The sequence below is a fragment of the Drepanopeziza brunnea genome (genome assembly GCF_022702325.1).
Source record: "Drepanopeziza brunnea f. sp. 'multigermtubi' strain 214-2 chromosome Unknown ctg1, whole genome shotgun sequence".
Taxonomy (NCBI): Eukaryota; Fungi; Ascomycota; class Leotiomycetes; order Helotiales; family Drepanopezizaceae; genus Drepanopeziza; species Drepanopeziza brunnea.
In genome coordinates this window covers 2,386,809-2,409,883 of record NW_027094064.1, presented here as the reverse complement: position 1 = coordinate 2,409,883, position 23,075 = coordinate 2,386,809, and the positions used below count along the sequence as shown (strand labels likewise).

The following is a 23,075-nucleotide window of genomic DNA, read 5'->3' as shown; positions in this document are numbered from 1 at the left end:
CTCCGGGTTCAACAACTTCAAGCCGCATGCCCAACCAGACAGATGCACGTACGTAGTACATCCCCAGGTTTCTGTCTCCCGTCACCAGCGCGCCATCAGATTACTCCAAGCCTGCAACCGCAACCGCAACCATGGCAGAAGCCGCCGCCGAATACCCAATAATCGACTCTCACATCCACCTCTACCCCTCAGCCGAGCTCGAGACACTGGCCTGGTGCTCCTCAGCCAATCCTCTGCACGGCCAGAAATCGTTGGATGAATATGCCGAGGCTACCGGAGCTCCCACTACCCTAGAAGGCTTCATTTTCCTAGAAACTGACAGGAAGCACGACCTCAAGCGTGGAGCTGAGGATGGCAGTGGTTGGGAGATGCCGCTGATGGAGGTGGATTGGCTGAAGAGGATAGCGCTCGGCACGCCTAGGGAGGGAGAGGGCCACACGGAAGAGCAAAAGAAGTTGTGTCTCGCCATCATTCCGTGGGCGCCTGTCCCAAGTGGAGCGGAGGTGTTGGAGCGGTACGTGAAGGAGGTGGAGAAGCATGCGGAGGGGAGCTTTGGGAAGATCAAGGGGTTTAGATACTTGCTGCAGGATAAACCCAGGGGAACTATGTTAACGCCGGAGTTTATTGATGGGCTGAAGTGGCTGGGAAAGAAACATTTTGTGTTTGATCTCGGTGTGGATCAACGTAGTGGTGGGAAGTGGCAGCTGGAGGAGGCTGTGGAGATGATCGAGAAGGCTCATGAGGGTGTGTCGGACGAGGCGAAGGTAACTTTCATATGCAGTACGTTTCAATGCACGATCTCCTCAGCTCCAGTTACTGACAAGTATACAGATCATCTCTGCAAGCCTGATTTCTCGGTCTACAACCAGACAGACCCAAGCTTCGTCGCTTGGAGAACAGCTATGTTCCGGCTTAGCAAGTGCAGCAAGACGTTTCTGAAACTGAGCGGATGTTTCTCAGAGATGCCCGATTCTCTCAAGAAGGCTCCCGAAGATGAGATATTTTTGGCGTTGCAGCCCTACCTTGTGGTAATTCTGGCCACGTTTGGTCCATTTAGAATCATGTTCGGCTCTGACTGGCCCGTGTGTACCGTTGGGGTCGACGATGCTTGGAAGAAGTGGAAGCTGATAGTGCAAAGGTTCTGTGAAATGGCCAGTCTGAGTCAAGCTGAGCAAATCATGATTTGGAGCGGTACAGCTATCAAGGCTTATGGGATCAAGGAGTTGATTTGATGGATTAGCGAAAGATACCTCCTACTCAGTTGATGTTAGCAGTTTTGGAAAAAGGAGTTTTTCTCCCTCTGCGCACTATTACGTTGCTGGTTATCTGGCAGCCTGATTTTGAAAATGTTGGATTCTGCATGGTCACAATTGTGCCGTTGAATGGCTACCCCTGCCCAAAGGTCCAAGATGATATTTTTCTTCAACCCTACTTCTTTACATCAGATAACGCGACAAAATCAACAAAACAGCTATTTTACCGTCGTCATATGTGTTGTTAGCTTGGCCATGAGTAGTCATTCAATTAGATAATGGTATCTCCGTACTACCCTTACCCCAGGACTGGCACTGTTATCTGATATCTTCTTAGTGTGAACCGCTCGCTGTATATTGGCCCGAATGTTGTCATGGTCGCCCGCCGCTGACTGCCGGTAGCTGCACCTTTATATATTGACTCGTAAATATATATATACCCCGTGGCCTTAAATCTGCATCAATATTATACCTTACGGCATTCTCCAAAATCATTGCAAAATCTCAAGATGCCTAGCCCTCCTCCAGCTGGTGTGTACGTTCCTGTACCGACCTTCTTCGTTTCCAAGAAAGCCGCGAACTACAACGCGAGTGCGGCTCCTCTCGACCCAGAGACACAGGCTGCACATGCCCTCCATCTTGCAAAGTCGGGGATTACAGGCCTCGTGGTACTTGGTAGCACAGGGGAAGCTGTGCATCTCACAAACAAGGAGCGGTTCGAGATACTGTCTGGCGTTCGGAAAGCATTTGACGACGCGGGTTATAAAGATTACCCCATCATCGCAGGTACAGCAGCGCAGAATATCGAAGAGGTCGTCGACCAGCTGAAGAGTGCGAAGGAAGCCGGCAGTCAGTGGGGACTTTGTCTTACACCAGGCTTCTTCTCGGGTGCAAGCTCACAGGATGGTATCATACGATGGTTCACGGCTGTTGCTGACCAGAGCCCTATTCCCATCATGATGTCGGTCTTTGTTCTGACCTACACTGCTTTCTTGCTGATATTCTTGATAGTTACCATTACCCGGGAGTCTCCAACAACGTCAAGGTAGTCCCATCCACCTACGCCGCCTTGTCGAGACACCCCAACATCGTGGGATGCAAGCTTTCTCACGGCGACGTATCCTACCATGCTCAAATCGGTGCAAACCCAAAGATTGACAACAAGCATTTCCATACATTCACTGGGCTAGGGCAACAGCTTCTGCCAGTGGTCGTACTGGGCTGCGCAGGGACGATCGACGGGACTGCGGGCTTTTTCCCCAAATCAGTGGTTCATTTATACAAGCTTTCCGTAAAGAATCAACCAACAGACGCGGAGGTTGCGGAGAGGAGACTGCTCCAGTACAAGGTTAGCTCTGTGGAAGAGCTTGTGGTCAAATTTGGTACGGTTGGAATCAAGGAGGCTATGAGTAGGATACTTGGGATGGGAGACAGGGACGGGACCCGACTGCCGCTTGCGGGCGGCATATCAGGTGGTGACAACGAGTGGGAGGCTTGGAAAGAGGTAATTGGCGATTTGGATGCCGTGGAAAAAAGCTTGTAGAGGGGAGACACATCCCGTGTCAGGGTATATGGATTCAAATGAAAAAAAAATCTGTCTCTGATACAAGCTGCTAAGCTGGTATTTTTCTGGTATTTTCTGGTATTTTTATGGACCCTGATGCATTTACTATTCTCTGGCTCTGAAATCTCTTCCATATAGCACGGATAGAAATGTTTCTCTGGATCAGTATCTCACTGGACCCCGTCGAGTGAGATGAGGAGAATACTATACGAGAACGAGTCGGCGGCAATTTTCTTCATGCTTCCCAAAAATCGGATTTTTTATACACTTTACCCGATCCCTGCAAGCCTCATGATTCGTAGCCAAGCCATTGTCGGTCCTAACAGGGTAGTCTTGGAGGTACTGACCCTTACGAGTTTCGATGTCAAGTGAGCAAGATCGACTTATCATTGATACGACGTACCATCGGCGTCAGATGGGTTCGCCGGCTGGTCTCCAGAGTCAGATCAGGAGGTCAGAGTCCTAGCACAGGTTATCAAGCAGCTTTTGACGATATGTGGGATTCAAAGGGCGAGTCGTACATGTTTGTGGTATACTCGGCTCGACACTTATTATCGAATGGGTTGGTGTAAGCGCTTCATCCGGTTGCAAGCCCCTTCAATATCGAGCTCGTGACTATTCGAGGCTGGGATAAACATGTAGCTTCCACTACCAGTGCTTTCATGGATGATCCGAAGTATGAATGCAAAGCGATCTATTTAAAATTACTGCTCTTGATCAGCGGGCTCCCTTCTCTCCATATGTTACCTAGTAGCTTCGTCGCTGATGCCCGTTCCCGCCCAGGCGAGGGATTCCGTGCGAGATTTCATGGCCGGGATGCTTTTGTTTACGCCATCACGCAACTAGCGAGCTCTCGCCCCCTTTCTGGATTTAGATTAAGCGAGATGTGTGTATTTTCGATTTGGTGAAGAAAACCTGCCAACTTCACAGAATTTAACACGTAAGGAAGACCCAACAACTCCGCTATGAGAATGAGACAACCCATGGTGTACAAAAGCGGTTGCCTCGTGATCTACTCCTTCAACTGTTCACATTGCGGTGTAGACGAATCATAGATTCTGGTGCTTCTCTGCAGACGTGGATCATGAACCTCCCACTCGAGGTAATTGATCGATAATCAAAATCGGCAAGTTTTTGGTTCCGAAGAGGAAGAGAAAGTACGAGGGAATGCTCATAATGATAGTTTAAGATGATTCACTCAATCAAGAAGGTCGCCTAAAGAAATCCAATCTGGAACTAGACTATGTGTAGTTACTCAGTATAGGCACCGCCAACGCAAACACATCTTCGGGGTCGAACTCTCTTTTCAGGGCGCGGAGCTCTTCGTGATATGGGCCATAGTGTCTCGAAAAAGGCATAGAGACGGGCTTTGAGGCTGAATGGTCTAGTGATATGTACGTTCCAGGAAGCACATTGCTTGGGTCTGTCTGGCCGACTTCTCGCCAAGTCTTCTCGGCCCATGCCGCAGAGGCGTCCCTGTTCTCCGCCGTCGTCGAATAACCTCGAAATGTGTCAGTCTGTACCTTCGGAATCTCAGGGTGAGAAGTTTGATATCAAGCTTACCTAGAATCTCCAGCATAAAGTGGGGCTCTCTGGTAGCAAACACCGAGTCCTTGTTGGCACTGGCTGACACTCCTCGAAGTTCATGAAGAGTGAAGAGACAATCATCTCCCATACCCGAGAAATTGTCTCCGATCACTGCGGCTACCTCGCTGGTGATCTTCTTTAGACTGTGAGTACAGGTCACACCGTATGCGCTTTCGGGGGCTCCGGACACACTGGCATTCATCAAGTCGGGAATGGTTGTGACAGTGACCGTATTGATAGCGATGGGAACAAGTGCTTCCACTTTTGCCAACCATCTTCGTCCAGCCACCATATCCTCAGAACTCCACATGAAATTTATAACGATCACTCGTCCTTGCGGCAAGCTCATGACGCACGGTTGCAACAAAAGCTCAGATGGCAGCCCCTTATCAGAGAGATCTTGATACCCAACGCTGAACTCTTTGAAAGTCGTGGCGAGATTTTGTGACTCGAGGAGAAGCGCTCCCGTGAGAACCTGTTCTGTGTTTAGTTGCGAGAATCAGGAAAGTCTCCGATGCGCAAGCACTTACAGTTCTGATCCGATACACTTTGATGGTCAATTCGACAACGACTCCGAAGAGACCTCCACCACCCCTCAGGCCTCTGAGTAGCCTCTCATCGGCCTCTACTACATTCCCGCTTGCATTCACAATCTTTGCTCCAACAATCTGATCAACGCCCAGACCCCAATGGCTGGAAAATGGGCCATAGCCTCCGTAGGTTGCCCATCCAACATGCCCAACAGTGACACATGTTCCCATAGGTGTCGCTAAGCCCTCTTTATCCAATGCTAGAGCAAGGTCAAGCTGTATGATTCCTCCTCCGATGCGCACCGTCTCTTTGTCAGCGGCGATATCGACGTAGGCTATATCTCGCATATCGATGGTCAAGGCGTCTTGTGCGAAGCATAGCCCGCTCAAATTGTGCCCTCCTGTGCGAACGGTAATCCTGATAGAATTCGAGACAGCAAACTTGATGAGGAGAGAAACATCGGCGGCAGATTTCGGGCGCACGATAGCGAGAGGGATAGCCTCTTTATCACTCGCGAAGATGTGCCGTAGAGAAGTGTAGTTGGGAGAGGATGGTGTTACACATGTGATGTGTGGAAAATCATCGAGAAAGGTCTGCAGAGCCACGAGCTTTACCTGGGGATTCGCCATAATGTGTGGATAGCGGGACAAAGTATGCCAACTAAAAATTCGATAGACAGGAATAGATGATCTGAAAATGTAAACCTGCGGTTGTCGAAGTCTCCCTCTCGCTCTTCCACACACACACTCTCTCTCTATATATATGCTGCCCTATGCTGGTGTAAGCACAGGATCTATCTGCCGGAGACATCAAGAACTTGTCAACATATGATCTTACTAGCCAGTCTCGTGTAACAGTCGGATCTATCTTGACCTATGCTCGATATTGGAAAGGTGCTACGACATGTCGGCGAGCGCGTACTGCTGCGAGTAGCTGACGAAGCCAGAGAGCCACGTACTAGTGCTTACTGAGGAGGGTCCGCCTTGTATGAGGGGGGTGCTTTCCTCTGTGGTGGATGCCTTTATACCGAGAAATTGATGACGATAAACGATGAGCGGTAGCATGAGATAGGGCTCGAGATGCCAAACAAACAAGCCACACGATCGCATCCAGGAAGAGGGAAATAGGAATACAGGAGCACAATGAACTGAAGTAACGTGAGGGTTTGCCTGGTTTCGAGGGCAGATCAGAGGCTCTATCTAGTACTTCCCACTGAGTTTCACCAGCCCGGCATCCTCGTTCTCCTTCTTGCTCTTCTGACTCCAACTGGGAGCCTCATCAATACCATCCGCTTCCTCCTTATCACCTTGCTCCTTGGTATGATGAACGGTTGTACCCTTGTGCTCAGCAGGCGAGTAAATCGTGTACAGAACCTGTTCGCCGATTAGCATCATCCAGATATGCGTACTCCTCCCGAAGATTGGGCCGAATTACTAGAGGAGAGTCTCCGGTATTGACGAATTGATGCTGAGTGCCTGCAGGAACAACCATCATATCCCCGGCTTCAACATCCTGGTCTTTGCCGTTGATGGTGGCCTTGCCCTTGCCCGATGTGAAAGTCAAGGCTTGATCGACGGTATGAACTTCATCCCCGATGTCTCCTCCAACTGGAACGTTCATCAAAACCACCTGAGAGTACAGTCCCGTAAATAATACTTTTCGGAACTCCCCTGACGAAGCTGGTAAAGCCGATATCATCTTGGGGAAATACACCACTGTGCACAGATCAGCGCTCTTCCTGAACAACCACCAAATAGGTTTCAAGTGGGCACTTCACCTACTTTCGTGAGCCGGCGGGCTGGAATTTGGCTTCTGGGAGCTCATTGTGCGAATTTGTCTATGGCAAGGTAGCAACCCGGGGCCCTTCACTCCCGTGAGGAGAATCTGATGTAGGCGGACAGGACGTAATAGACTGAAGCTGAGCATTATGGAAGAAGAGACACATCGTATATAAAAGTTTCCAACTGACTGTCAACAGCTGAGGATCATAATGTACAGGTACCTTAGACGGGTGACATCATACGGGATGCCGAGGCATTTGAGAGCGTCATCAATATTTCGAGACTTGCCTGCTTACTCTGCCTGACTGGAGACTTCTGGTTATCCAAAGTCGTGAAGCAATGCTCTAGGTAGGTGGATACTTCGTATCCTTGATTTCATTGATCTGGACGTTGTATATATGTGTACAGGTATATATGTATATATATATATATACATATATATATACCTAGGTATATACCCAGGAATCTCTACCGTATTCGGCTTATTGGCACGGATCATTGTATCGCCGAATAACCTCGAAATCGAATCCCAATTCTATCTGTTCTGCCAAGTTTCTTCCAACACAGCACCAGCATCATAATACACTATGAACATCTTCTCAAGATCCGCATCGAGTCTCGCCCGGAAGGATCCCTGGATATGCTCGTCGTGCGCAAAAATCACCCGCCGCCGCAGTCTCTTGACGCCCTTCTTCAAGCCGTCCATGAGCAGACCAATCTCCAACTCCTCGAAAACCCAGGCCAATGTCGCCCCGTCGATGGAGCAGTTGCGAGCCCCGTTCGCACAGAAGAATGTCTCGACGCTATACTATGCCATAAGTATTATCATGGGGACAGTGGCATTCTCGTATGGCTCTGTGCCGATGTATAAGATGGTCCGTTTATCTGGTGCAGCGCGTCATTTACCTACCCAAGCATCTAGCTGATGTTTAGATACAGATATGCCAAACTACCGGGTGGGGAGGCCAGCCGATTAAAGCATCTGGGCATGGTACTACAGACGACGGAGGTGACCCCTCTTCCCGCCTCAAGCCTGTCACGTCTGCGAAGCGTATCCGCATTACTTTCAACGGATCTGTCTCCGATGTGATGCCCTGGAAATTCGTACCCCAACAGCGAGAAGTACGAGTTCTTCCAGGAGAAACAGCGTTAGCGTTTTACACTGCGACAAATCGATCGGATGATGATATTATTGGAGTGGCTACATACAGTGTGACGCCTGCGCAGGTGGCGCCGTACTTTTCAAAGATCCAGTGTTTTTGCTTTGAGGAGCAGAGGCTGAATGCCGGAGAGACGGTAGATATGCCCGTGTTCTTCTACATCGATCCGGACTTTGCGAATGATCCGAACATGAGAGGCATTGAGCAGGTAACGCTAAGTTATACGTTCTTCAGTGCGTTTCCCATCCTAACCCCTTGATTTGGCGCAATACTGATTATGAGCAGAGGCGAAGTATGACAATAACGGGCATCTGAAGCCATACGCATAAGCTTTATGCTCTTGTATATCAATACTAAATTAACAGCGTATCAGACGACGCTGTTGGGAATTCTGTCATGTTGATATTATTTCCTATTCACGCATCACTTGCACCATCTTCGCTTGGCTTTGTTAAACATGCGAATTGTCCGGCTCTTGTCACATAACCATATCCGCCTACCCATGGGCATAGATAGGTGGCTACTGAGAGAGTCTGTAACCACCTTGTGGATCCTTGGGACTTTCATCTGACTCAACAATCGATACTTCCAAATGGCCATACAGGCTTAGATGTACAATCCACAAACACCAGTCTATGATCTCGGTGCATGATTTGTTTCTCGGGCGCTGGAGGTGCTTGATGCGCTTGATGAGTTTGGGACACAACACTTGGGACTTAAGGAGGGCTCGATGGATCGATGTTATCCAAACGACATCTTCATCCATATCTCTTCATTAAATTTTACAAAATACCCTTTTTCCCATGATCCAAGTCTCCTCCACCTCACCGCTCTCATCTAACACCACAAAATCCCCTCTCCGTCCAACCTCCAGAGCCCCTCTATCCTTCAGCCCCATCGCATCTGCAACATTCTCAGTCACACATCTCACTGCCTGCTCAACCGGGATCTCTGCTCCGGCCATCAGATTCCTCACACATTCGTCTAGGCCAACACAGGTGCCAATCAAAGTATCTGTGCCTTCGATGGTGACTCTGTTGCCGGCTTTGAGCTGGTTGAAGGGTATTTGGGCGTGGCCCGGATGAATGCCGTCTGGTAGTCCCGAAAGCTCGATACCGTCTGTTATAAGAATACAGTGAGAGGGTGAGGAGCGGTACGCGATACCGACGATACGGGGGTGCAGGTGGATTGAGTCTGCAATGATAGAGAAGTACGGTGGGTAAGGACCGGAGATGAGGCCTGGATGCGTAAGAAGTCAACAATATTCTTTATCCGCGACAATACGCTGGAAACTTACCTGGAAGCCCTGGCTCCCGATGATGCAACGGATTCATCGCATTGAACATATGAGTAATGAGGTTCGCGCCAGCCTTCAGCCCTTCCAGCCCCTGCTCATGGTTCGCCGCGCTATGGCCCATGGAAACGCGCACACCGTACTTTTCCGTCAGGGTGTTGATGTGGCTCAACGCGCCTGGCAGCTCAGGAGCTAGCGTCAACACCCTGATCGAGTTTTCTAGGTTCTCTTTCCCGTAAATGGATTCCAGCGAGGATGTCTTTGGGACGTGCATAGCCTTCGCATCGTGAGCTCCTTTCTTCAACGGCGACAGGAACGGACCTTCAACGTGGGCTCCCAGCACCGAGGCGGAATCCGACTGATCGTGTGGTCTCAGGAACGGTAGAGCGCGCTGGAAGATTGCTGGTGGGACTGTCGGTATTGTGGGGTAGAAACCTGTGACTCCTGTCGAAGGCAAGTAGCGAGCGATGTTTCGCACGCCGGCTTGGTAATATTCTGGCTCGCTATAATGCGTAAAGTGGAAGCCCAGGGCACCGTTTGTTTGAAGCTCTAGGAAGCCAGGGGAGATGATGGCGTTCTTGAGGTCTACTCGCTGGGTGTTTGGAGGGAGAGGAGTGTTTGGTATTATGAGCCCGGAGGAGGAATCGATTGTCAGGGGGGCGGGAACCAAAATTCCGGTCGTGCATTTTCGGCAATTTATGAATTGGGTCGCTGAAGACATTTGGAGTGAGTCGTTATCTTTAAGTGGAGTTAGTTACCTGGTTACGGGAGTGGGATGACTTGCTAGAGACTGTCAATTGAGACAGTGAGGGGTGTAGGCGCGGTGCTGAACAGTGACGGAATAGAATGAACAAATGCCGATATATGGCTACATAGTACATATGGTAAAATAATAGTCAGTCTGCTCAATCAGAGCCGGAAATGACCAGGGGTAAGCATCAAATGTGTGGTTCGGTGAGCCATCTCCTGCATGACCTATTTGCTGAACGATGCCCCTTTCCCGACAAGCGAGCGGTTGTTTACCTTTTGCGATATGAAAACCAAAGGGCAGATTATGTCTTTTAGACAGCATTGGTCCAGAATAGCTATGATTATTTGGCTGTTGATAATATGTGTCGTATAAATGCTGATGGAGCGGCAGTGAACAGGGACACTCTGGAGTAGTCTCCGAGCTGATTGGTACCATGACTGATAATGAATGCAACGGTCCAGGTGTCACAGTCATGGAGTGTGCGCAGCAGCTAGATAATCAGCTCTTATTCCAGATTATATGCATCCCACCTCTCTAGACCTTACTATCTACAAGCTCCTTTCACCTCTCCGCTCCCCAGATTCTATTTGAAGGGGTCTCGACGGAATAAACCGGATAGGATGTTGTTATGAGTGGGGGAAGCAGCCAGAATTTAGCGAGATCATGCAGCCACCGCGGCTGGGTCTGTTGGTACTTTGTTACACAACACCAGAAATCGAGGGAAAATATAGCTAAACGCGACTCAAATTCAATTATATTAATCAGACCACTTGCTCAATCAGAATTTTCAATATGGCCAGCTTACTTACGAATTGATTGCGCTGCTCGGGCTGCAAATCCTACCGGTAGATTACGGACTTTCCTATTCGAAACGAGTACCGAAATACAACTCATAATATCTGTAAGGACCGAAAACGCGATCAGTATCGAAAGGGAAAAAAAGCGAATTATTTTAAGATCGATACGATCGACGTCTACAACGAGACTAACGGGCTGGAAAGTGAAAGGAAAGTGAAAGGAAAGTGAAAGGAAAGTGAAAGGAAAGTGAAAGGAAAGTGAAAGGAAAGTGAAAGGAAAGGAAAGGAAAGTGAAAGGAAAGGAAAGTGAAAGGAAAGGAAAGGAAAGGAAAGGAAAGGAAAGGAAAGGAAAGGAAAGGAAAGGAAAGGAAAGGAATCTGGACTGCGGAAAAGCGCACGGGCTAAGAAGTGACTTATAAAGAGCAGATGGAAGAAAAGGAGCGGTTTTTAAGATTGTTTGTGTAGGAATGAAGGGATCGGAGTTAAGGACTCGATCGGGGATAAGGGTGGCCCGTGCTTAGCACGTGCACCTTTGCTATAGCAACCATATGGTGGCCCGTGCACCTAACTACATGTAACTGCACTTCGCAGCTAGAATAGCTTCCTCCTTCAGACTTAACAACATTACGAATGCAACCACTTGCTATTCGTATCAAGTCTTACGTGTGCACCTTATTATGTAACTAACACTGATCAGTGGTTAAATTCACACTTAACTACAGATGAGCTAAGTACAGAAAAGAAGAGGTAGTTTTTGCCCTTTTAAAAGTATTAACTACGTTATAAGCAACCGTTAGTTCTTAACAAGTCTAGCGGAAACCTAATACAATTAGCAGTACTATCACTAGTTGTAGCGTCTATCACGCAACCACCTTATTACGCAACCACCGCCGCTAATATAGCGGATGACAGAAACAAAAACCCTTTCCTTTACGAATTCGAAGACCCCCTTCCCCTTCTCTTAAAGAAATCTGTTCGGCCTTTAGCAAGTAGCTTCGAAGAACTCGAATAGACTCTCTAAAGCAAATTCAAAGTCGACCGAGAAGTATAAGAAGCTGATGATTTCGACCCTATTGATAAGACTAAATAGACCTAAAGTTGCGTTCACTCGTATATCATCCGAGCCTTCGATATATTCAAGGATGATTATCGCTACGCTACAAGTGACAATTTATAAGAGACATACTAAAGCTTCTTCGAAAGATAGACTGAACTATTGTTCAAGCTAAGTCACATCACAATCTTAAGATACTTATACAATCACCTCTTCGTCTACTACGTATGGATAAAAGATCTAAGAAGTGGTGTAAGCTATGCTTTAACTTTTGCTGAACTACTTTACAGATCGACATTTCTCGTATTTCCACTTTACGAAGAAGCAAGACGAGAAAAGCGACTTAGTTTAATAACATACAGACTTGCCGTCAAACCTTTATTATCTCTTACACCTTTTACACCGATACAACTTACACGACCACCCTTCTTACCGATACACCCTCAACTGTATCGACCTTTACCTTCACCCCCGAATGATATACAATTCGATCTACTATTCGATAAGCAACTTTATCAACAGCAGAGACAATAAAAGTTCACCCTTGACCTTCGACTACAACCTTTACTACCGATTTAATCTCGACCTTTACCTAACTTAATAGTTCATAGACAACCTTACGTACTATTTATCTTCGAACACCGCGAACCTTAAGGACGAAAAGCAAATAAAAGTAAAGGCGGAGGTGATGATAATAAAAGCAACTATACGGAAGACTCTTATCGCAAAGATAACTATAAAAGAGGTGGAGGAGGCGGTGGAAGAGGAAGTAAAAAAAGAAGTAGAAGAAGAAGTAAAGAAAGAGGTGAAAGAAAAGGCGGAGGTAGTAATAGAAAAGACCTTAACCAATCAGCTAAAAGAGGCTAAAGACCAAGCTTAGCGCAATTGATTAGCGGACTTAATAAGATATATAGACATAAGAAAGAGCTCAAATATAATAAAAGAATATAAGATATACTCTTCGTAAAGCTAAAGAAGTTCTATAGCTTGTGCGAAACATGCGACATCCTTTTTGCTTTATACTTTAAAGCTTTCTTTGTTATGCTTACCGGAGCAGCAGACGCTTATTATATCGATTAAATAACTAGCAGAAGCTATACTTTCGAAGCTATGATACACCTTATAGCTTAACACTTCGAAACCGATAAAAACCGAAAGCATTACATAAGCTTGTAAAAAACTATTACATTCGCTAATGTTATTATAGACAAAGAGAACATCGAGAAGACCCGACTAGAGTGCTTAAAGATTACGATAAAGCTTTTAAAGAGCTGTTAGCAAAGCTTTACACTCGAATACTAGACCGATAACGTATTGCGCGATCAACTTATTAGCGCTTGCAATAGAGTCGAAGAATGCAAACTAACAATGTTCAACCTAGCTAATACATACGAAAGAGTTGCTGCTTAATTGAGATCAGCAATTAGCACTATTCAAAAAGAGCGCTAAGTACTCGAATACACAGCCCTCCTTACTATTTATAATACCTTAAGCTATCCCGACCATAATTACAATAGCAATTGCAATTACGAGACTTATTACACCGATCGAAACTACAAAAGATCAAGTAGGAGCTACAACCGTAGTTTAAAAGGAAGCTATAATCGCGGTAGTAAAGGCAAAGGTGAAAACAAAAGTTTTGCACGTAAAAGAGAGAATAAAGGCTTCCGCGGAAGTAAAAAGCTTAAGGTATGCTTTATCTGCGGCAAGCCCGACTGCTGGTTTATAAAACACTTTCTCGAAGAGCGAAAACGCTCTTACGACGAGTACAAGAAAAGCGCTATATACTACACCATTTAACTAGTGACCTTAGCTTATTTTGCAAGCTTCTTGACGGACTACGAAAGAGTAAAAGGTATTTCAGACGAAGAAAATCACTAAGATCAAGCAACATACGCTATTAAAAACTATTAGTACGACGAATACGACTACGGTAACCGCAACTACTTCATTTAAACCTTCCTCACCGAAGCTAAAGAGGTGATAAGCGCCGAGACTATTGCAATTTTGTAAAAACGCTCAGCTTATTACGCTTTCACTACTTTAAACGCTATAAACCTTTTAATTAAAGAAGATAAGACTGTTGGATCGCCGGTAGCGATCTCTCGTAATAATTCGTAAAAGTCGTGACGTCGTCAAAGTACTTGCAATTGCAAAACACTCGGTGGTAAAATACTCAATTGTTGCTTGTTGTTCTGATTGATTAATCTGCTCTAAGAAAGCTGACTCCTTCTATACAATAGGAAGGAGTCACGTGTACTAGCTAAATACTAGGTTTACAAGCAAGTTAGGGGGGTCCCCGGACCTGTGACAAGCTAAGCGAAGCATGCTTAGTGGCCCGTGAACCCTGGTTCACGAGTGAGCTCCTCCCAATTACTATTTACTAGCTAAGGTCGATATAAATGAACCGACACCGGCAAAACTTTCTTTAGCAAACAGTGCTTTGCCAACTATTATATCGACCGAAAAGAAGGAAGGTAGTAAATAAATAAAAAACAACAAAAATTTAAACGCAAGGAACAAAAAAAAAAAAAAACTTTTCTTGAAACAAATTCTTTCCCTTTCCTTTTCAAACCCCGTCACTTTGCGAAGTGCTCGCAGTGCTCCCTTCCGTATTGGCAGCCTTGAATAAAGCACTCGTACTCGTCCTTAAGGTCGTCGGAATCAGCCTTGCTTGAGGTGTGCTGAGAGGAGTGCTGAAGAGAGTGCTGAAGAGAGTGCTGAGAGGAGTGCTGAGAGGAGTGCTGAGAAAATGGCTCGCTAGAGCTCGCGTAAGCTCTGCTTGCTTTGGCGGGAGGTCGTAAGCTCTTATTCTCAGGAAAAGGTTGAATGATCTTAGTTGCAAAAGCAATTGCTCGGCGAATGTTAGCAATTGCGGCGGTAGAAGTGATTGCGGGGTTCATCCGCGCAATAGTCGTCTTTGGTACGTTTTTACAAGCTGAATACAGCTTGTCAGCGAGACTCTTATCGTCTTTCAGACCTGGACGGAGAGCTCTTTGCACTGTTCTTAACTCCTTTTCGAGCTTTTCAAAGCATTCAGCTAACGAATTAGCTGGATTTTCCTTCCGAATCAGCTCTAAGGAAAGCTCTTCTTACCGATCGTATTTAGCTTGGCGTCGGTGTTCAGTCTCAAAGTAATCCTTGACTGCTATAGCGTTCTCTTTGAAAGTAGGCAGTTTAGTCTTGATCACGTAGTTGTAATAAAACCCAATTGCTTCCTTTGCTAGCATAATAGGGAAAGCAGCCAAGTAATCGTCAGTTGTCAACCCGTATCGGCACGCGTGATCGGCAAAAATCCTGAGCCGAGTATTAAAATCGTTTTTCGGCTTTGAATACTTTAGCTCTTTTGGAAAACTCCTTGCAAATAAAGCTAACTCCTTCGCTTTTGGGTAAGGGTCTGCCGTTCCGAGCTCAGGAAAATCGTCGTCGTCGTCAAGGGCTCCCGGAGTGTTGTAGGTGTGCCTGGCTATTACTCGGTTCGAAAAAGGGGTGCTGGTAAGGGGTCGGTTTGGTCTAAGTTCGCCGGGGGGTTCGTATCCTCGTCCAGGGTCTTGTCTAGGGTCCCTTGGCGGCTCATTTCCGAATCTAGGGTCCCTTGGAGGTCCGTTTTCCCCTCCTTTCGTCGGGCCACCGTGTCCTCCTTTTCTTCCCTCGTGCCTATTCCACTCGCTTCCCCTTCTGTTCCTTCTTTTTGGATCACCGTCCGAGCCGTCAGGATCGTTGGGGTTGCTAGCAAGAGCTTGCTCGTATTCTTGGGCTCGGTCTTGGCGGTATCTATTGCCCTGGTGAGAGTAAAAATTGCTCGGAATCTCCTCAACCTTCAAGGGCTCGTCGTACTCCTTAGCGTGTTCCCTCGGTGATGAAATCGGTGGCTGAAGTAGTAAAGGAACGGGAGAGGGAAGAGAATCGCGAGAACTTCGCCGTGATGATGATTGCTTTGCTGCTTTGAGCTCTTCGTTGTGCCTTGTAGCTTCCTCGATTCTCTTCTTACGCTGTTGCGCGTCCTTCGTAATTGTCAGGTTTCGGAGGTCGTCGAGGTCTCGCGCAATTGCTTCTTTTTAGCGTCGGAGCTCTTCGTACTCTTTTCGGAGTGATTAGCGAAGCGAATTTGGAGTTGAAGGTGGAGGTGAAGGTAAAGGTTCGTCGATGATTTTAGTGAGACGAATCAAGCCTGATTGAGGAAACCTTTCGACCTGTTTACCTTGAATTTTGGCGACTTCCTTAGTTTAACGATTAAGGCGTGCAATAGTAACCTCGTTCCACCTTGAGTCAAATCTTTCGGTTGATTGCTCTCGCTGTTCTTCCCAGGTCCATTGGTGCTCTTTCTTTATTTGGATGATTGAGGCTAGTCCATTGGCGTAGCCTCTTTGCCTTAGGAGGCACCAAACTCCCTTAGACATTAGGTGATCCTTTAGTCTAATAAGCAAGGTAAACTTGCTTCTTCGGTGGCCGTGAGCTTGTTTGGCGGCTAACGAAAACTCGTCTGCGCTCCATCTAGCAAAAGCGTGTCGGAATAAAGACCAAAGCTCGTGGTCTCTTAATCCCTTACTCTTTATGTCCAGGAAGTCCTCGATAATTAACCTTGCTCTTGTATGATTCTCTAGCTTTGGATACGGTAGTGAATCGAGGTCAAAACCGAGGTCCGACGTATCTTCGAAGGTATTTCGAGTGCCTGGATCGTTCGGTAGCATTGAGGGAGGTTCCGCGGGTCTCGAAAAAGGGTCCGTAAATTTTGTAGAGATTCGAGGTGCCTGAATCCCTGTTGTTTGAGCTCTTGCTGACGTTCTAGAAGCCCTTTGTATATTCTCGCTGCCTCGGGGATCGATTGATTGCATATTGCCGGGCGTCGAGGCGTAGTATTGTATGCTGTGTGTAGCTGGCGTGGCTCTACAGCGTTGATAGGTTGTATATAAGTGACTTGGTTCGGAATCACTCTTCCGTAGTAAATGAGGTATTCGAGGTGTAAGAAAGCGACTTGGTTCGGAATCGCTCTTCCGTAGAAAGGTGTAAAAAGGTAAGGCGGTAGTATAGGCAAGCGACTTGGTACGGAATCGCTCTTCCGTTGTAAAGGAAAGGTATCGAAGTGTAAGAAAGCGACTTGGTACGGAATCGCTTTTCCGTTGTAAGGGAAAGGTATCGAGGTGTGAGAAAGCGACTTGGTACGGAATCGCTCTTCCGTTGTATAAGGAGGGAGGTATCGTAGTAAGAGGTAAGTGATTTTCACTGCGGTTGCAGGTTTCTTATAGCGCAAACTCACCACTTCTACACTCTTCGAGTAAGTAGAAGTAAAGTCCCAACTCTTCGATCGATCCTAGCTTCTCTGTGATTGAGTAATGCTATTGGCGATTAAACAATCACTGATCAGTGTTGGATCGCCGGTAGCGATCTCTCGTAATAATTCGTAAAAGTCGTGACGTCGTCAAAGTACTTGCAATTGCAAAACACTCGGTGGTAAAATACTTAATTGTTGCTTGTTGTTCTGATTGATTAATCTGCTTTAAGAAAGCTGACTCCTTCTATACAATAGGAAGGAGTCACGTGTACTAGCTAAATACTAGGTTTACAAGCAAGTTAGGGGGGTCCCCGGACCTGTGACAAGCTAAGCGAAGCATGCCTAGTGGCCCGTGAACCCTGGTTCACGAGTGAGCTCCCCCCAACTACTATTTACTAGCTAAGGTCGATATAAATGAACCGACAAAGACCGTTCTATTAGAGACTTACATTTCACACTCTCGGTATTCAGCTTACCGATTCTAAAAGTTCTTTCTCGATTCGGGAGCTGCAAGTAAGTCTTCTGCAAGAAAAGCATAAGTAAAAGCCTTTTAGTATTACTTACTTGAATTACAAGTGATTACTATTCAAAGAGGTACTATCAGCTTCGGCGAAACCTCGGCTACTATTAAAGGAACCGTAGAAGTACAAACACTAATTAGCAAGATTGTTTTTCATATAATTAATACTAACACTTTTTTCTTAATTTATCTAAAAGACATAGATTCTCTTAGCGTATATTTTAACAATTTAAGAAACCTGCTTGTGCAAAGCTACAATAGCGTGCTAGTTGTTAGAAAATAAAGCTACCCATTTTTACTGCTTAATCAGCAAGAAACTATTACATGCTACTTTATCGAAAGAGAATTGCGTCAAATTCATCGCCGCTAAAGACACTTTTTAGTACAGCGTTTTGCTATTACTCTTAAAGCTGCAAGTAAAGAGTTTAAAGCCGACATCCTCGAGAAGATTACTAAATACTATGCGCAATATCAATTATATAAGCAAGCCTTTCGCAGATTTAAAATCTTTTTAAAAGATGAATATGAATTCAACTATTCGATTATTATTAATATCATGTATATTAACGGAGACCTCGTACTATATATCGTAAACTCAGCTACAAACTACGGTTCTGGAGGATTCCTTAAGAATATGATTGCAAAACACGTATAAGATACAGTACGTTATTATTAGATCGATATATACTTAAGCCTTTTAAATGTAATCGTAATCGACGCTAAAACCAACTTAAGTTCTTAAGAGTTCAAACAACAAGCTAATTCGATGAATACTAAGATCAAAGTAGTCTTAGTAGAAGCTCATAATAGCGTCGGAAAAGTAGAGCGCTACTATAGCCCTCTCCGAAGAATATACAATATTCTAAAAGAAGAACTAGCAAGTGAGAGAGTTGACAAGTATGTTGGATTGCTTCCAAGCGATTGGGAATATATATTCGTAAGGTCGTAACGGTCGTCAAAGTACTTGCAATTGCAAAACACTCGGTTGATAAGGTATCTGAATTCTGTCTGCTCCCCAAGATTCAGGGGAGCTGATTCCTTCTATAGGATTAGAAGGAATCACGTGCACTAGCTAACTAATAGGTCTACTTGTCAAGTTGGGGGTCCCTTGACTGCTGACATGCTAAGCGAGGCATGCCAAGTGGCCCGTGAACCATGGTTCACGGGTGAGCTTCCCCAACTACTACTACTACTACTACTAGCTAGCTAAGGTCGATATGGATATACCGACAAAGTACATAGTACTCTAAATAGCTTTCAAAGCTATCAACGATACAGCCGGCCCCGGAAGTATTATCTTTACATTATTCGTATATAGCGCATACTTACGCTTTTCTAAAACAGATTCTTTAGTAATATTTATAACAAAAAGACGAGAAGCCTTTCGAGCTGCAACCAAAGAAATTCGTCGACTACAAGCTGAGAGAAAAGTCAAAGACGCTTTAGCAATGCGAAATGGACCAAATACTTTGGAAACCCTTAACCTCTTTTTGCAATCAGACGTCAGAGTTTATAAAAAGGTAAAAGGTAAACTAAGCAAAAGCGAATAGACCGGACCGCACAAGCTAATTGCACGTAAAAACAAGACTTGCAAAGTACTCGTAAACGACCGAATTAGCGAATTCCGTTTAATAGTTGTCAAACTATATTATAAAACACCTTCAGATACGCTAAACCTTAAAGAATCCTTATCACCGAACCGGTCAACTGAAGCTGAACTACTACCGATCTAGCTTACAAAACAACTTACTATTCTAGCTACTAAGATTAGATCACGCCCGCGCAAACTAAAAAGCAGTTTAGCAGTTCGTTACAGCCTTCGTCACCTCTTTGCAAGTGTAAAGGAGTTCAAAGATTTTGACGAGCAGTTTCTCAATCACGAAAGTGATGTCATTATAGTATTCTTTACTCATAAAGAAAAAGCTGATGTTGCGCTCTTTACGAAGCTTAAAAACGAAAGAGTTATCACTATACCCGGCGAGCAATTCGTAGAATCACGCCTTTAAAAGCTAAAAGGCTTAATAAAGAAAGAGGTATTTGAAGTTGTAAAATACAACCTTGCAGTCTACGGAACAAGCCGCATATTCAACTCTCGAATGGTCGATGAAGTCAAAGGCAAGAATACTTTCGAACTATACGAAAAATCACGCTTTATTATTCAAGCTTAAAGCGACGAAAGCAAGTATGATATTCTTACTTAATCTTCGACTATTTAGCGCAATAACTAGCGTTTGATGATTTCTTTAGCCTTATTCTTAAAATCCTTTAATCAAGCAATAGTATCTTTGCGAGATATTACTCAAGCCTACGTATCGAGTCAGCGTTACCTCGAGCGTATGATCTTGGCGTATTTGCTTAAGAACTTCTAACACTTATACTCTCCGGGCTATATTTTATTAATTCGTAAACCTTTATACGAGATTGCGGAAGCAAGTACCTATTAGTAAGACACTTACTATAGACACTATAAAGATAAGCTATTCATAGTCTCTTTTACATACGACCTTTGTTTGTTAATCTTTACAACTAGCAAATTCGCTATCATTAGAATGCAAACAGACGACACGCTAATAATAGCTGATAAAGAGTTCAATGACTTAGAAGAGCAAGAGCTTAAGAAAGCTGATTTCAACGCTAAGCTAAAAGAGACGCTTATAATAAAAAACGAAGTAATATTCAATAGAAGAACACTAAAGAAGCTCGCTAATAGCTCGATTCTACTCAAGCAAAAGGACTAAAGGAAGAAGCTAGAGCTAGTCATCGAAAATGAAAACAACTACTTAAAGCAGCGGGCACGTGCAGCTTACATTGCAAGCTTGTGTTAGCTCGAAGCTATTTTCGACTTATCTACCGCCGCGCAAATTCAGCAAAAGGACCTTACTTTAAACGATATCACTTTCTTAAATAAGAGAATTGCATAAATAATAGAAAACTAGCAACGAGGCTTAATATACTTCAACATCGACTTACGTTCAGCGAAGCTGTTCGTATTTGTAGACGAGAGTTTTGCTAACAATAAAAACTGCAATTCACAAATTGGTTTTTTAATCATCTTAGCAATCGAAGAGAAGTTTGACAGCTCTTTTTTCATCTAAAGGAACTTTATCGCTGTTAATTCGATAAAATGCAAGCGAGTGATACGCTTTGTACTTGCATCGGAAATCTATAGCATAGTCTCTGGTATAGATATTGCTATTTGCGTAGCTATTACTTTTAAAATGATTACTAACAAGCTAAAAGTCCTCGAGGTCTTTATAATCGTTTGTACCGACTCGTATTCCTTTTACGAATGCTTTATCAAGCTCGGAACCACTAAGGAGAAGTGCTTAATAATCGATATTATAGCTTTTAAATAATCATACGAACGCCGAGAGCTCGCAAAGGTCAAATAAATTAAAAAAAAAGATAATTTAGCCGACTTTATAACGAAAATCAATTCAAATAAATCGTTAGCGACCTTTATTAATACGAACAAAGCTAACGTACGTGTCGAAGGGTGAGTGGAAAAAGCATAAGAAAGTCAGGCCGAATTTAAAAGGAACAGTGATAGTATTTTTTACTAACAACGTTAAGAATGAAAGAGCTATTTTTACTTGTATTAGAATTGCAATTGCAATTGCAACTATTGCAATTGCAAAAGAGAAAATTGCGAGTGTAAGAATGAAGGGATCGGAGTTAAAGACTCGATCGGGGATAAAGGTGGCCCGTGCTTAGCACGTGCACCTTTGCCATAGCAACCACATAGTGGCCCGTGCACCCAACTACATATAACTGCACCTCGCAGCTAGAATAGCTTCCTCCCCCAGACTTAACAACACTACGAATGCAACCACTTGCTATTCGTATCAAGTCTCACGTGTGCACGGACTCGATCGGGGATAAGGGTGGCCCGTGCTTGGCACGTGCACCTTTGCCATAGCAACCACATGGTGGCCCGTGCACCCAACTACATGTAACTGCACCTCGCAGCTAGAATAGCTTCCTCCCCCAGACTTAACAACACCACGAATGCAACCACTTGCCATTCGTATCAAGTCTCACGTGTGCACCCTATTGTGTAACCAACAGTTTGTGATACTAAGCAATAAAACCGAGAAGGGATACGATGGAAGCTCGAGTAAGCTCGATGATAACATAAAGTTAAGGCCGGTATTTTTTACAGACGATATTCAACTCGAGCAGTCGTTACGGACGATACGGCCAATATTGCACGGATACGGATATGCGGAGGGTGGCAAACAGCCGGGCAGCTTTGGGAAGCATTCCATAGCTGGAATTCGACCCGATTACGGAGTCGATGACGATATCAATTACGGAATGGATGGAGGATTTTACATACGAGTACGAAAGCTTGTCAGGCGACGATACCGCTCGTTATTATTGCTCCAGTTGCACTCCCGTCCGCGATCCTTCTTCTTTCGGTCGATTTTTTACTTGCTCGATATATCGAAAACGCAAAGAAAGAACCTTCGATCTACGCTCCCAATTTACGGAGGAAAATATGACTCAAGGCTGAAAGATACGGACTTACGAAAGCTGTTACGAAGGTGGAGTGAGATTGCGGGCGAGTAAGAGTCAAAGGAAAAACGCCAACTCGAGTTGTATAAGGAAATCAGGTCCCCAGAAATGGCTCGAAGGCGACCTTTAGCTATAGAAGATCATTATACAAGAATAGACGGGATTTGTAAGCGCGAAGTCCGGAAAACTTACCACGCAGCTTACGGAGGGCCGTCAGTTTTAGCTTGCGGCCGGGCTGAAGCGTTGACATTTTCCACATAATTTTACAGTGCATCTCTTGTAGAAAATCAATGTAGCGTTAATGTTAAGGGCCTCGGAAGGCACCCTTGCATTACGACCGTTGCAAAGCGAGGTCCTTTGGCCCCGGAGCTATCAATCAAGACTTGCCGCATAACCAAACATATCCGAACATTCTAGTACAACTCGAGTATCACTTATAGCGACAAAATCTATGCAAAGGACACCGTTATATAAATATATTTCAAACTAAACATCGAGAAATACTAAAATAATATGCATCTGGTAGGCGTTATTCGTACAGTATACGATTATATATACGATTATATATGATTATACTGGTACATATCTTCTTATCACGCTAGCACGTGCACGGCCTTCCGCCGCCAAGAGTCTTATCAAGTGAGGTCATGTGTGTTCCCGTTATCGGGGAAGGTGAAGCAGTCTGCTCCTCAGATATTTCACATTCTTTCGCAAGTACAGTAATTTTCAATCTTTGATAAACGATCCTTTGCCTTTCCTACTTGCGTTGTACAGTTATCGCATTCGCATTCGCATCACACCACGGCGCTACCAACCTAATCGACTCGAATCGCCCTCCAAGCCTCTCAAGCAGTTCATCTCGACGCCACGCCGTTCGCCGTTTGACGTTCGACGTAGACTACCAACCAACCCCCCCTCTACCGCTGCGTTAATCTTGTTCTCCTTCTTATCGTTGGGTCTTTAGATCGGACCTTCATCTCGATTGTAATAGTC

The 23,075-nt window shown here is 45.1% G+C and overlaps 6 protein-coding genes across 6 annotated transcripts; 3 read left to right on the top strand and 3 right to left on the bottom strand.

Moving 5' to 3' along the window:
• Positions 1-131: 131 nt before the first annotated feature.
• L3040_000463 (uncharacterized protein) lies at positions 132-1,232 on the top strand (the record flags this gene model as incomplete). Its single annotated transcript, XM_007292412.1, has 2 exons — positions 132-780; positions 832-1,232. The coding sequence occupies 2 exons, from the start codon at positions 132-134 to the stop codon at positions 1,230-1,232; spliced, it is 1,050 nt and encodes a 349-aa protein (XP_007292474.1).
• Positions 1,233-1,762: 530 nt separating this feature from the next.
• Positions 1,763-2,796, top strand: L3040_000462 (uncharacterized protein; the record flags this gene model as incomplete). Its single annotated transcript, XM_007292413.2, has 2 exons — positions 1,763-2,214; positions 2,265-2,796. The coding sequence occupies 2 exons, from the start codon at positions 1,763-1,765 to the stop codon at positions 2,794-2,796; spliced, it is 984 nt and encodes a 327-aa protein (XP_007292475.2).
• A 1,262-nt stretch (positions 2,797-4,058) lies between these two features.
• Positions 4,059-5,564, bottom strand: L3040_000461 (uncharacterized protein; the record flags this gene model as incomplete). The annotated part of the gene is made up of 3 exons (XM_007292414.1): positions 4,059-4,318; positions 4,381-4,879; positions 4,935-5,564. The coding sequence occupies 3 exons, from the start codon at positions 5,562-5,564 to the stop codon at positions 4,059-4,061; spliced, it is 1,389 nt and encodes a 462-aa protein (XP_007292476.1).
• A 570-nt stretch (positions 5,565-6,134) lies between these two features.
• L3040_000460 (uncharacterized protein) lies at positions 6,135-6,759 on the bottom strand (the record flags this gene model as incomplete). The annotated part of the gene is made up of 3 exons (XM_007292415.1): positions 6,135-6,308; positions 6,370-6,650; positions 6,717-6,759. The coding sequence occupies 3 exons, from the start codon at positions 6,757-6,759 to the stop codon at positions 6,135-6,137; spliced, it is 498 nt and encodes a 165-aa protein (XP_007292477.1).
• A 544-nt stretch (positions 6,760-7,303) lies between these two features.
• L3040_000459 (uncharacterized protein) lies at positions 7,304-8,205 on the top strand (the record flags this gene model as incomplete). Its single annotated transcript, XM_007292416.1, has 3 exons — positions 7,304-7,591; positions 7,656-8,109; positions 8,162-8,205. 3 exons carry the CDS (start codon positions 7,304-7,306, stop codon positions 8,203-8,205), a joined length of 786 nt encoding a protein of 261 aa, XP_007292478.1.
• A 446-nt stretch (positions 8,206-8,651) lies between these two features.
• On the bottom strand, positions 8,652-10,242 carry L3040_000458 (uncharacterized protein; the record flags this gene model as incomplete). Its single annotated transcript, XM_007292417.2, has 3 exons — positions 8,652-9,115; positions 9,174-9,908; positions 10,194-10,242. 3 exons carry the CDS (start codon positions 10,240-10,242, stop codon positions 8,652-8,654), a joined length of 1,248 nt encoding a protein of 415 aa, XP_007292479.2.
• Positions 10,243-23,075: the final 12,833 nt, after the last annotated feature.